This window comes from Calcarisporiella thermophila (genome assembly GCF_041956535.1).
Source record: "Calcarisporiella thermophila strain CBS 279.70 unplaced genomic scaffold VTP21scaffold_15, whole genome shotgun sequence".
Lineage (NCBI taxonomy): Eukaryota > Fungi > Calcarisporiellomycota > Calcarisporiellomycetes > Calcarisporiellales > Calcarisporiellaceae > Calcarisporiella > Calcarisporiella thermophila.
This window is the reverse complement of record NW_027192205.1, coordinates 652,462-664,869: the sequence shown is the minus strand read 5'-3', so window position 1 is coordinate 664,869 and position 12,408 is coordinate 652,462. Positions and strand designations below refer to the sequence as shown.

Genomic DNA, 12,408 nt, shown 5'->3' with positions numbered 1-12,408 from the left:
TCCAGATAGTCGGATGCCGGAGGGTAGTTTTCAATCTCGTTAGTCCTCATATCTGATTCAGTTTATGACACTAATATATTATGTGGGGGACTAGCTCAAATGGTAGAGCGCTCGCTTAGCATGCGAGAGGCACGGGGATCGATACCCCGGTTCTCCAATACATTTTTGAATACTCTTGTTTTTTATATACTTCGTGGATTTATCGTCTCATTATAATGTTAATTTGGCAAAAGGCTTATTATTTTTCAGTGGAGTCAAAAGTATTTGTTATACAACTGATCACTCTGAAAATCGTAGATATTGTAATTGAGCTTTCGGAATTTTCCCTACAACACAATAACCACAACTACTAGCCCTATTCCCTCTTCAGTGTACATTTATAAGCAAAATTAAGCAACCATATTATTCGCACAATGCCCCCCTGATAAACTAATTTGTCATTGAGGGGAGCAAGCATCGAAAAAAGATATCTGTATGCTCTGCGATTTAGCCGAATTTTAGTTAATATACCACGATTTAACCCTTCGAGCAGGATAACAACCTTAGTAGAGAAAAAAAAATCAAAAAAAGGGAATGCCCAAGGCGCGAATCGAACGCGCGATCTTCTGTTTACGAGACAGACGCTATGCCACTAAGCCACTCGGGCTTACCTGTGAAGTTGAAAGAAAATTAATATTTTATATTAGAAAAAACAAAAGCAGTCACAAAATTCTCGCGACGATATCATACTACAATTGTCATTGATAACCAAGGACATGAGGAAGTCGCATTCAAGTGTATCTCCTTATCAGATTACCCATTTCAATCAAAGGACAATGAGAAAATCACAGATGTAAAATGGTGAAGAAAGGTTGAGGTGGGGAAAGAGCTTGCTAATTCTGATCGATAATAGCCAAGAAGCAGCCTTCGATTTTGAGAAAGCAAAGAACGCCTAGCTCAACCTTTTCAAGTACGGACCTATCCCAGCCTTCCTTCTTGATTTCTTGTACTTAATAATCTTGTTCGGAAGCTTCCTTCGCTTGTATAATATGTTTTAAATAATCCGCAGGGCGCAAATTCTCGCGTTCCAAAAGGAAAGAAAAAGCGGCCATATCCTTCAGTACTGTTTTTTATATAAACCACACGGCACGAGAACTCGTGTCCAAATAGGAAATAAAAAGCAGCTATATCCCACTATTTCAATGGATTTCTGAGGCTGACGAATATTTCTGGCAAATATTCCATCAACTTTCCAGGCTCAGATAATCAAGTGCCAGTCAAATGGCCCGCATTGCTCCATCGACGACCTCGGTATCTGCACCAGAATCCACGCGAACTTTTTCCAAAACAGCGTTCAGATACTATGAACTTCCAGAGGCAATCATATTGGACCATGATCCCACTAACCCTCCCCCACGCAAGAGTAAGAATATAAAAACTGCGCCACGTTTCATATCATCTTAATATATTCTAAAAGCACTCAGTTTTCAAGATGCCCGAGTGGCTTAGTGGCATAGCGTCTGTCTCGTAAACAGAAGATCGCGCGTTCGATTCGCGCCTTGGGCAGTTCTCTCTTTTGCATTTTTTTTTGTGAATTACAAAACACAAGATTTTCTAATGATGAGAGTAAGCATGTACAACAAGATTCGAGTACAACAACCATTAATAGCATAGATCAAATTATTGAATCTTGAATATATCATAATTTTTTTTTTTTTTGGCGGGGAGGGTATAAAAAGATTTCCAGCGTGTTGTAATCCCCGGACACATGGCCTTGTAGACTCGAATGCTTCTAGTCTGTATTATGTATCAACCTAATCGGTGGCTTGCAACTCCAACCTCGGATTCCTGGCTACACTCTTGATAAGGGGTCGTGCTAAAATAGAAGGGGACAGAGTTTTCCTGGAGCTCGGCAATGGTTATCTTTCCGAATGGCGCCTTAAAAGGCTGGGAATTCCGACCCGCCTCCTGGAGATATCCTTCAATAGCCTGGCTTCATGGGCACTGGATCTCGTCGACTTATCAGAGGCTTTGCATACTCCAATGGCCGTCGCAACGGTGATTGGCCGAGCATTTTAGTTTGGAGCCTCGTTTCCTAATACGCCAGAAGTGTTTGAACATTTATTTGTGCATACGTAATGCTTATTCCCCTCTCGCTACGTGACTCTCCGCTCATTTTATTTGTGTCTTATCCCTTCCAAAAGCCCTCTAATGAAGCTGTTTTCACGGCTGCCTGCCTCTGTGGTGGCCTCTTGCGGGGAGTCATTTGTGAGTCCAACTCGATTAAGATTAGGTTAGGTTCTTACGCACCAGACGGGTGCTCTTGTGAATAAGAGCCGGGGGGGGGGGGAGGGGAGGGGAGGGGAGGGGGCAGGCCGCCGTGGGCCGTCCATATGCTGGCCGTGGATTAGGGCTGGGGGGGATGCGAAGCTAGGCGGGAGAGAGTTGGCATTTTTCGCGAATCCTAAAGACAAAAGTATCCACCAAGTTGCGACCGTGTGCACCGCACTTTATGTAATAAGCGTGCGTATATTGCAATTGGGGCTCGCGAATTCTCGCGCTACAGTCACGTTCTCACGATTGACCAGCATGCGGACTTGTACCGAGGCGGTCGCACAGAATCGGCAGAGCCGTGTGGCACTGGATTTCCCCCTCCTCTCTCCCATGGCCAATGCTTGGGCCGTTCGGAGTTGGGCGCGAGTAAATAGAAGGAAAAAAGGTTTAATACGTACTTTAGCTACCAGCCTGCTCGCCCTTCTCTTCTTCTCCCCATTCTCCGCGCCCTGCCTCCCGCCTCGCCCTGCCTCCCTCGCGGCCTCGTCTCGCAGCAGTCTCGCCCCGCCCTGTTTGTTTCCCATCGCAAGGTAATCTCCCTCGCAAGGTGCTTATCTACGTGCATGGAATGCATGACGATGACCGGTTTCCTCACGTGAAGCCACCTTCCTCTCGCTTTTCCCCTTTTCGATGCCGCTCACCTCTCTCGTGAACTTTCTTAGAATCCTTTGGCCTGAGAAAAATGAGCATCACGGAATCCTTTAGCCTTGGGCACATCGAAACCACCCATGATGCCCTCCTGATATTCGAGGCATGCCAGCGCGGAATCCTGCCAAAAATCAACCGCCGGCTCCAGGAGAAGGAACGGGCCCTAGTGCGCTCGGGGAGCGTCTTTGTCTTCGATGAACGGGAGTCCGGTATCAAGCGGTGGACCGACGGGCGTGTGTGGAGCCCATCGCGGATCTTGGGCAACTTCCTTATCTACCGTGAGCTGGACAAGCGCGGCAATCGCCGCGACTCTTTTGCAGCCACGACCGATCGCTCAAAACAAGCTCGCGACTGCCCCGAGCGCTCCCAGGAGCGAGCCCTCGTGGGTAGCCTCACCAACTCGTACAGATTCAAGCGAGATGGGCTCATCAAGAAGAGTATGTCGGTAGTGGTTGCGGGAAGGAACCTGCATCTCGTAAGCTATTACTCCATCGAGGATGTCATTGTTGGGCGGTTACGGCGCCCAAGTCAAGTGCCCGAGCTGGCGGATCTGGAAATTTCTTCCGAGCTGTTGCAAAAGCACAACTTCCGCGAACCCCTTATGCAGGAGGGGCTGGGCGCTTCTGGCTCTGGTCCCGGCTCTGGCTCCGGCTCCAATGCCTCATCGTCCCCCCCTAATTCATTAATCAGTGGAGGCTTGGTTCCTGGCCCTGGCTCCGTACAGCAACATCAGCAGCAGCAGCACCCGGCTGTTTCGTCCGTTTATGGCGGGCTGCCTTGGGAAGAAACCCACTCCACCTATGCCAACTATACTGCATACCGACCTGTACAGTCAAACCCGGACCCATACTCATACCAGCGTGTCCAGTCGCATCCACATGTGCATCCCTACGGCGCACAGTCTTTGCAACACTACTCGATGCCACACGATACTTCCTATGTATATGGATCTGTGCCTGTCTACAGTACCTATACCGGGGCTTCTTAGTCCAGCCTGTATCAATTTATTTCTCCCCCCTAAAGCTATATCCTAGTTTTTATATTTCCCTCTATAAATAGGTATAAAATGTCTTTATTGCAGACATATTTAATGTGTCTCTGTGTGCTCTTAAATAATTTGTACATCGCTTTCCCCCCCTCCCCTATTTTTTCCCTCTCTCTTTCCCTCTTTCTCTCGATTTTTTTTTCCGGTTCTTTCTAAAGAAGTATGAATTTATGTAATGACTTATAGTCTTTTTATCACACTTGTCTTTATTGGGTTCTCTGTCAATATATATGACATGGAAAATACACTGTTAGTCTTTCTCTTTGGATGGGTATGAATGTATCTTAGCCTAAACTAGGCGATGGAAAGTGGGGATTGCCGCATCTATGCTTTTCCTCTTAGGGCACAGATTTTTGCGTGCACTCGAGGTTTACTTGATGGAAACGGATGGGTAGGCTTCAGCATCACCAGCACTAGCATGATGTCCCTTGTCTCCTTTATGCATTTTGTTTCTTGTAAGAATTTGGCCATTTATTTTGGTGGCTGCTTTATTGTTGTTGGTTTTTCTATACCATGAATAGTCTCCGCGCCCTACACGAAAGTCGAACGTGCTTTGGGCCTATGTGTTTTATCGTACTTGGATATTCGGATAAGTCGCCAAAGATAAGATTCCTAGCTTTATTTTTAACCGTGAACCCTTTATTGAAGAAAATCCTGTGTGATTTAGAGATAAAGTTTTGGATCGATACAGGACTTTATTATAAAAAAATCCTTTCTATATGAACAGTGACCTTTTTAAGTCAAAATTTCCCAGGCCATACTACTCCTGGTCTGTTGAGTAGAGATTTAGTGTAAAAAAAGTGAGGTTATTGTGTATGGGAGCAGTGAAAAGAATACATTTGGCCTAAACGAGGCCTAGTGGCATGTTGAATCCTTTGGTGTGAGGAAGCTTGGTGTTCCGAGCATCTTTGGGAAAGAGTTTCGAAGCGTTGGGAGTCGTCATTTTTTCTTCTTCCTCGGGCAGGTTTTCTATGTTTAATAATTTATCTGATGGGAAGAGATGGATAGCCTGAGAATTGGCGTTTTTTTTTTTTTTCAACGAAACTTTTGTTGAATAGAATCCTGTACAGTTAGAAAGGTAGGGTAACTTGCCGAAGGCTTATTTTTCAAGGTCCAAAATCGGAACTACTTTGCTGGTACCCTAAAAAATTGAATTTTACTGCGGTGGTGCAGTGGACTTAGCGATGCTAAGCCTTACTGAATTCAGCCATTGCGAGTTCAATTCTTATTCGGGTATGAAAACGCCTATTTTCTGCCTGCGACGCGCAAATTTCTCCATGCGTACGCGGTTCTGGTGAACGGCAAGATAAAATACTATGAAGTCGATACTTGAGAAAACTCCAGCAGAATCCCTAATGATATTGGAGTTGGTTACATTGACTCATATTCTTTTGTTTTTGACCTCCTATACTTTGACTGGATTCGTTCTGCCCTCGGTAATACGCATTAATGAATAGATTAGGATTAAAGGATAGGAAAGGGATTAAAATAAAATATAAACAAAAATGAGTGAAGGGATATGGAATCCATGGATGGAATAAGAGAATGAATGGATGAGAAAACTAGCATTACTGCGGGCAATATAGCGAGTGTAATAAAAATGAGTGACAAGTATATGCTTGTATATGGAATTAGGATGGATACTCCTTTTCACAGTCTCAAAAAAAAAAAAGCTGGCTCCTACTTGCGAATATAAAATGTGTATGCCGCTAAACCAGCCCCGACCAGCACGGCAACAATGGCACCAGAAACATAAAGGATCAAGTTGCTCTGTTTGGAGGTCATCGACTTTCCCGCTCCATCCTCCTTCTGTAGATCTCGGCTGGCACTTTGTAAATGCCCGTGGACGCCCTTTCTCTGTCTCAGCTGATTTTCCTCGTTTATATCTTGAAAAGTAGCCGAGTTTTCGTCTGTGTGGTCAGCCCTTTTTATCTCATATTCATGCGAACTCTCTTCCCTTATGGCTTCCATAAGTGCATTTGCAGGGGATGTCTTCCGCAAATCTGCCGTAATTGCTTCACGAGGGTCGATCTTCGGCTCTGTGCTGTGTCCTGCAGAAATTGCTGCTAAACATTCTGTATTGTCACCTGATATATCTTTAAGCACATTCTCCACCTTGAGCAATTCATTATTGGCTGTCAAACTTGGCTCCTGTCGATCAGATAATACTTCTGCCTTTTTGAATTCCTTGTTCGTTACTTCGGCAGTAGAGTCATTATTTTTCTCCAATCCTTCTCTGTCGAGATCAGCTTCATCAATACTATTGTCTCGCGTTACCGGTTGGGTGATATCAAGGCTAGCTACGGTCGACTCATTGTCGTATGTAATACCCTGAGCTTTGACACTCCCATTTTGAGCCAACCCATCAGTAATCTCGCTTTCTTGGCTCGTTGGACACAATGGACCAGCTTGGGATTCTTTCCTCACCTCCGTAAGAGATTCTTCCGTAGACAAGTTGTTTTCCTTGTCAACCGGCAATTCTTCGATTTGACCACGGGAGAGAATCCTGACTTCATGCTCTTCGGCGGGTAGGAGTATAGCTCCCGTTTTGATCTCATCGATGGCCTTTTCAGCGCTTAAGTTCACCTCAGGATCCTTCTCATTATCATTTTCTTGTATTTTCTCATGAAACACGGCAAGATGCTGCCCCTCTTGCTGCTCGACAGACTCGACAGATTGTCCAAACTCAGTGGTAGGAGCTAAGCCGGTTGAATGCGGTTCATATCTTGTCTCATCCTTCATTTCCGTTTCCATCTCCTCTATATTCTGATTTCTGGACATACTCTCAATAATCTGGTGCTCAACATTAGCTGAAAACTCCTCGATTTTCTCATCAACGACAGGTAGCTCAAAAGATTCATCTCTTTCGTGCTCTATCACTTCCGTTCTACTCTCTGGGATACCTTTCGCTATTTCTGTCTCTTTTCTGGACACATGTGCAGTGACGGGCTCGAGACCAAATGATGCATGATCCCCTGCTTTTACCGTTAGCATATTCTCTTTCCCTTCTTCATTCACTTCGGGGTTATGAACATACTCAGTCTCCTTCTCGGTATTAACGGGGTCGATATCTGAACTTTTTGCATCTAATTCATCTTCTGCAACCACTGCAACCTCTTCTTCTATCTCCTTGGCTGTTTCTGGATTTTTCGTCGGGTCATTGGAATCACCGGTCTTCTCGCCAAAATCCGCTGGCTCAAATCTCACTTTTAAATCCGGCTTCGCCTCATCGGTTGGTTCTATATTTTCATCGCAGGGTTCGAGAACCTCATTAATAGTTTCAAGGTCCTCAGTGATACCGGAAATCTCAGCATCATTATTTTCACTAGTGACCCGTGGTTCGATATTTGTATCAGGGTTTGACTCTTGGTTTGCCTCTTTGTCGACAACTGAGGATACAACCTTTCTATTTAATTCAGGCGTAGCTTCTTCGTTCGTCTCCACATCCTTTCCATATAGACAAAGAACATCATCGGCGGCCTTCGGGTTATTGATGTTATTGGAAGCGTCAATATCCTCACTTGCGCAATTTATATCAGTAGATGCACCCTCTTTATATTCAGCGCTATCCAAGACTGAGCTCTTTTCCTCCAGAGGTTCTTCGATATTACTCGGATTTTCGATTGAATCCAGAGAGATTTCATGGATCACTTCTTTCGCTGGCTCATTGTCTCTTGCTAAATCCACAAGTCTTTTCATTTCTTCGCCCTGTTCATAATTTATCTCGTACGTCTCATCAGTAGCTTCTTCCAACTTGGGACCAAGAACTGCCTCGCTTTTTTTATCGACCATTTTTGGATCCTCTTCAATGCAATCTTGATCTATGAGCTCCCCAAATAGCACTGATACTTCTGCGGTTGTTTCTCCTACTTCATTCTGAATTTGGGGTTTGGGCAAATCAATTATAGCTCTCTCTTCAGGATTCGCCTTCACAGCTGATGGGCTCGGCTCACTAACACCCGATTCTTTCAAGCTCACGCTTTCTTCTTTGGATCCATCCTCCATATCTTCTTCACCCTGGTATAGGTCCCCGGAAATTGACTTATCCTCAATTGATAGTGGGCCATGGGCATTCAACATCTTATTGTGACTATTGTCATCTCTCTCGGTCGCTGGCTCTCTAACACTTTCGCTTACTACTGAGCTGCGCTTCATATCTTCGTCTGGCGAATTATCTTCTACAAAATTATGCTCATTCATATCGGAAGCAGGTTTGCTAGTTGAATTAGCAGCCTCATCAAAAATGGCTTGTACATCCACTGCAAAGGGGTCATTAGTGACGGGTATATCTGCAAGCGTGGGAGTTTCTGCCGCAATTTCGAGAGTACTAGGAGCTTCATCAAGCGTGGGATGATCTTTAGCGCTGTCTCTAACACCGTAAACTCCGACTACTCCGGGAGGTTCGTCCTGCGTAGACTCAATTAAATCTAGCTCTTTGGCTCCTTCCGAATTGTGGCTCTCTTTTTCAGGGTAATCCGCCGGTAATTCCATGTTATCTCGTTTTGGGATGTTGACTGTAACGTTGGACGGGGCCAAGTCGATGGTCTCCAACCCAAATGTCTCATTAGACTTCGAGTTTTGGTGGGGTGTTGCACTTGGCATGAGCTCAGAATCGTCGGGTGGAGTATTCGTAGCGAGTTTCTTAAACTGTAAGCTTTCGTCGTCAATATCGTGAGCCGAGTTTTCATGAGCGGAAACCTCGTAAATGTTCTCCTTCGTAGTTTCCTTTGGTATTTCGTCCAAGAAACGTGCCAATTCATTGTGTTTCTCGATCTTGGATCCAATATCAGCATGCCAAATGCCGCTGGTTTCGTAGTCATGTCCAGCTAGTCCATCATATACTTCTGGGTACGTATCGGCATCAACGTTTACTGATTTCAATTCGGAGAGCTCTCCAGGTGTTACTGTAGTAGTACTGTCATCCATGGACTCGATGTATTCATTTCTCGCACTCTCTTTTTGCGGCGGCATACTGCTTATTTCTTCTTGCTTAATATGCTCACTTTGCATGTCGCCATCCTTCTCGTCATTTAGAAACTCCTTTACCAATTTCGACAGTTTGAATGGTTCTTCCTGTGTAATAAAATATTCCTTCCCAGTAACTGGCATTTTCTCATGAGGACGCGAAGGGATTCCTTCTGGTAGAGAAGTCGGCGTTTTGTCAGCGGGCACAGGTTTCTGTACTTCCAAGTCTAACCATGCATTGTTGCTTAAATATAGAGATTTTTCAAGAAGGAAATATGAGAAGCAAATCACCTGTGCGGGCTAGCTGACACTCTTGGTCCGCTTCACTCTTGCCGGGTTCTAACTCCATATCTTATGGTGATAAACTGTCTGCAAACTCTTGGTAGATATAAGTCCGGTAGGTATAACCCAGCGTTTAACTCGAGTAGTTTCAATAATAATGACTTCAAAAAGAAAGCAAGATGAACTCTTATGATTTCAAAAAAAAAAGAAAAAAGGGAATGAAAAAAAAAAATAACTAGTTTGGGGCAGCAGTAACATATGGCGTGTCGCGCACAGTTAATCTATCGAGTGATAAATTTGAAAATTTGCCACCGAATAATTATGTCAAATTGCTCAGAAACAACAAGCCATAAATAGAGTAAACCTAGAGCAAAAGCTGAACGGTCAATTACTACGTCCATTTGACGTGCTGGCTAACTTTGGAATGGAGTCTGATGCGCCTAACCAAAGATTGGTAGCTTTTTCCATAGCCTCTGGCCCAAGGCAAGGTTACAAATTTATTCAATAGTGAAGGTATCGTGTGAAGTGAACTATTTTATTAACATGGATGAAGTGCTCCATAAGGGTGGCTTGGAATGTAGCCAAGAAGAGAAGGTCGAACTCCAATTCGTGCTCTTAGCAGATTTTCATGAGTTACCTAATTATTGCATAGCGTTATTAGCTCGTGTAATAACTTCGGCATCCAGATAGCAAGATTGGATGTGCATATACTTTATCTTCCTGAATGCTTTCTCTAAGGGCCAATAGTGCCGCCTCGCGACACAAATTTTCTATATCCGCTCCTAAAGTAGACTCATCCGTTGGCTACCTCGATTTCATTAAGGCGATTGCGGCTCTACTTACCGGAGCATCCTTCCGTTTTCTCCGCCCACCATCGCATTTGCTTGTCGTCTAGTTGCAAAGGCATCGTACTAGCAATTCCTTGGAAAATTTCTAGCCGTTGCTAGAAGGGCTTTAACTTAGTCAATATTCTTTACTGCTTAACGCCACTTTGGCTTACTTGAGCATCCGGCGGTCCCATATACACATGTATATCAAGTCTTCCAGGTCTTAGCAGTGCTGGGTCAATCATTTGGGGTCTATTGGATGCTAAGTTGATGCATAAAAGGTAAAATAATAACTATAGAAAATCATTTCTGACACGTGGGTGTATCCACTCACCAGCAATAAGCAGTACGTTCACTTCCTGGTTATCAGTGAAGAAACCATCCATTTCTAATACAGGTCCAGTCCATATAACTGTGCACGATTATTGGGAACAAGAGCAATATTACCTGTCAATATCCCAGTCACTATCCGGTCGCTTGTATTCTCCGAGGTAGTACTGGTTCCTCTCCTTGGCGCGAGCACATCTATCTGCATGTAAGCCAGGTCTTTTCAGTAATACTTAAATTGGCGCCTTGAGTGTGGTAACCGCATACCTGATCAATAAACAATATGCTAGGTGCGCTACCTTTTGCTGCAGCAAACATCTTTGCAATATTCCGCTCGGATTCTCCAACTATCTTTGATCGAATTTGTGAAGCCTCCACATGCATGAAATTTAAACCAGTTTCTGCGGCCAGAGCACAACATAGCATTGTTTTCCCTACTCCGGGTGGACCATATACTAAAACCCCACGTGGAGGAGCAATCCCCATGCTAAGAAAATGCTCTGGGTGCTCGAAGGGCCGTACGACGGAAGCTTGCAGATCCTCTATAATAGATTTAACTCCATAGAGATTCTTAAAGCGTACAGGAGGAATTGGAACATGAAATTCGGAGAGGGCGGAAGGGCGAATAGATTGGAGGGCGTTATCGAAGTCAGAGTAGGCGATGGTTGATTTATGGGAAGAAATTAAGGAAAGAGCGACTTGCGTGCAAAGATTCTGCAGATCAGTTGGCACAAAACCATGCGTCCGTTTACTTACTGCCTGGAGAATGCCTTCGCGCTCTGATTTTTCAAATGGGATTTCTAGTTATATCAACGAAGGATCAAGAAAAATAGCCGTCATTTATCAGGTTTATAACATTTAATTTGTTTCCAAAAATCATTGTATTTGGAATAGTAATTGTCAGCTCTAGCTTACTTTCGGTAAGTAAGTTCAACACTTTGTACCGTTCTTTTGCTGTCAATAATCCAATAGCATAATCGCGATCTAATCTTCCAGGCCGCGTCACGCTTCTGTCCAACACATGTGCACGGGTTGTAATTCCCAACACAAATACGTTCCCTTTCTCAACCACATCATCCAGTGCGTTTACTAGCGCAGAGTAGACACGACCTTCGACGCCTAGTTGATATCATATTAAATATATGAGGATTTCCTATGAAATACTTGAGTTCTGCGACAGAGATACCTGTGCGGTGGTTGGCAGCTGCAATAACATCGATCTCATCCAGGATTACAATGGAGAGCACCGGAGACTCAATTGTAGCTTTGAAGATTTCTTCAATTTTGCGCTCACTCTCTCCTTCATCTAAACTTATACAATCAGATACGCTAGAATGAACCAGAAAAAGAGAGGAAATGATTACCAGTTTGAAATATATCTGGACAGTTGACAATCTTATATCCTAGTCCCGTGCTCTCTATAAATCGAAATGCATTCTCATTCTTATTTACAATTTAAACTATGGAAATATATACCAGCAATGCAGCGAGCTAATGCCGATTTTCCTGTTCCAGGCTTTCCGTTTATTATACCACCGCCTCCACGCCTTGTTTTAGCATGAAATAAGATATCCTTCAAGATTTTATGTACCAAAGAGTCCATGCCGGGCAAGCGTTCGATTATCCGAAGAGAAGTGTCGGAGATATCAAAAGGTAAAGATATAGGTTGATATCCAGTATTTCGAATGGCGCTCTTGGCATCTTCATGTTCATTTTGCTCGTTTGCTACTGTCATTTTTCATAAGCAATACAATATTGAGGGCAAGAGTGGCAAAAGCACTCTAAATTTTTAGTTTTTTCGATTCGTTATTATGTTTTCGCTGAAGCTGCGCCGTAAAAATTATCAAATCTGTCTCCTTTTGATCAAAACTTTGAATATTTTTTCGATTTAACTTGTGGCTGTTAATTACTCTATTTCCTAGTAGACAATTTAGAGTATACGTAGGATGTTGAGCTTTAGTCACGGGTCGTTAAGACCTAAGCTATCACTACTCTTACTGG

The 12,408-nt window shown here is 43.8% G+C and overlaps 4 protein-coding genes and 3 non-coding genes across 7 annotated transcripts; 4 read left to right on the top strand and 3 right to left on the bottom strand.

Moving 5' to 3' along the window:
* The first annotated feature begins 84 nt into the window (after positions 1-84).
* On the top strand, positions 85-157 carry VTP21DRAFT_t185. The gene has a single exon. It is a non-coding gene; the product is annotated as a tRNA-Ala (tRNA).
* Positions 158-574: 417 nt separating this feature from the next.
* Positions 575-646, bottom strand: VTP21DRAFT_t183. The gene has a single exon. It is a non-coding gene; the product is annotated as a tRNA-Thr (tRNA).
* Positions 647-1,260: 614 nt separating this feature from the next.
* On the top strand, positions 1,261-2,058 carry VTP21DRAFT_2873 (uncharacterized protein; the record flags this gene model as incomplete). The annotated part of the gene is made up of 2 exons (XM_069393113.1): positions 1,261-1,402; positions 1,865-2,058. The coding sequence occupies 2 exons, from the start codon at positions 1,261-1,263 to the stop codon at positions 2,056-2,058; spliced, it is 336 nt and encodes a 111-aa protein (XP_069250121.1).
* Positions 1,474-1,545, top strand: VTP21DRAFT_t186. The gene has a single exon. It is a non-coding gene; the product is annotated as a tRNA-Thr (tRNA).
* Positions 2,059-2,995: 937 nt separating the features above from the next.
* VTP21DRAFT_2872 (uncharacterized protein) lies at positions 2,996-3,949 on the top strand (the record flags this gene model as incomplete). The annotated part of the gene is made up of 1 exon (XM_069393112.1): positions 2,996-3,949. One exon carries the CDS (start codon positions 2,996-2,998, stop codon positions 3,947-3,949), a length of 954 nt encoding a protein of 317 aa, XP_069250120.1.
* Positions 3,950-5,686: 1,737 nt separating this feature from the next.
* On the bottom strand, positions 5,687-9,320 carry VTP21DRAFT_2871 (uncharacterized protein; the record flags this gene model as incomplete). The annotated part of the gene is made up of 2 exons (XM_069393111.1): positions 5,687-9,198; positions 9,263-9,320. 2 exons carry the CDS (start codon positions 9,318-9,320, stop codon positions 5,687-5,689), a joined length of 3,570 nt encoding a protein of 1,189 aa, XP_069250119.1.
* Positions 9,321-9,791: 471 nt separating this feature from the next.
* VTP21DRAFT_2870 (uncharacterized protein) lies at positions 9,792-12,142 on the bottom strand (the record flags this gene model as incomplete). The annotated part of the gene is made up of 11 exons (XM_069393110.1): positions 9,792-9,890; positions 9,965-10,035; positions 10,097-10,196; positions 10,254-10,342; positions 10,415-10,468; positions 10,528-10,609; positions 10,675-11,207; positions 11,323-11,526; positions 11,594-11,713; positions 11,772-11,825; positions 11,884-12,142. The coding sequence occupies 11 exons, from the start codon at positions 12,140-12,142 to the stop codon at positions 9,792-9,794; spliced, it is 1,665 nt and encodes a 554-aa protein (XP_069250118.1).
* Between the last annotated feature and the right edge of the window lie 266 nt (positions 12,143-12,408).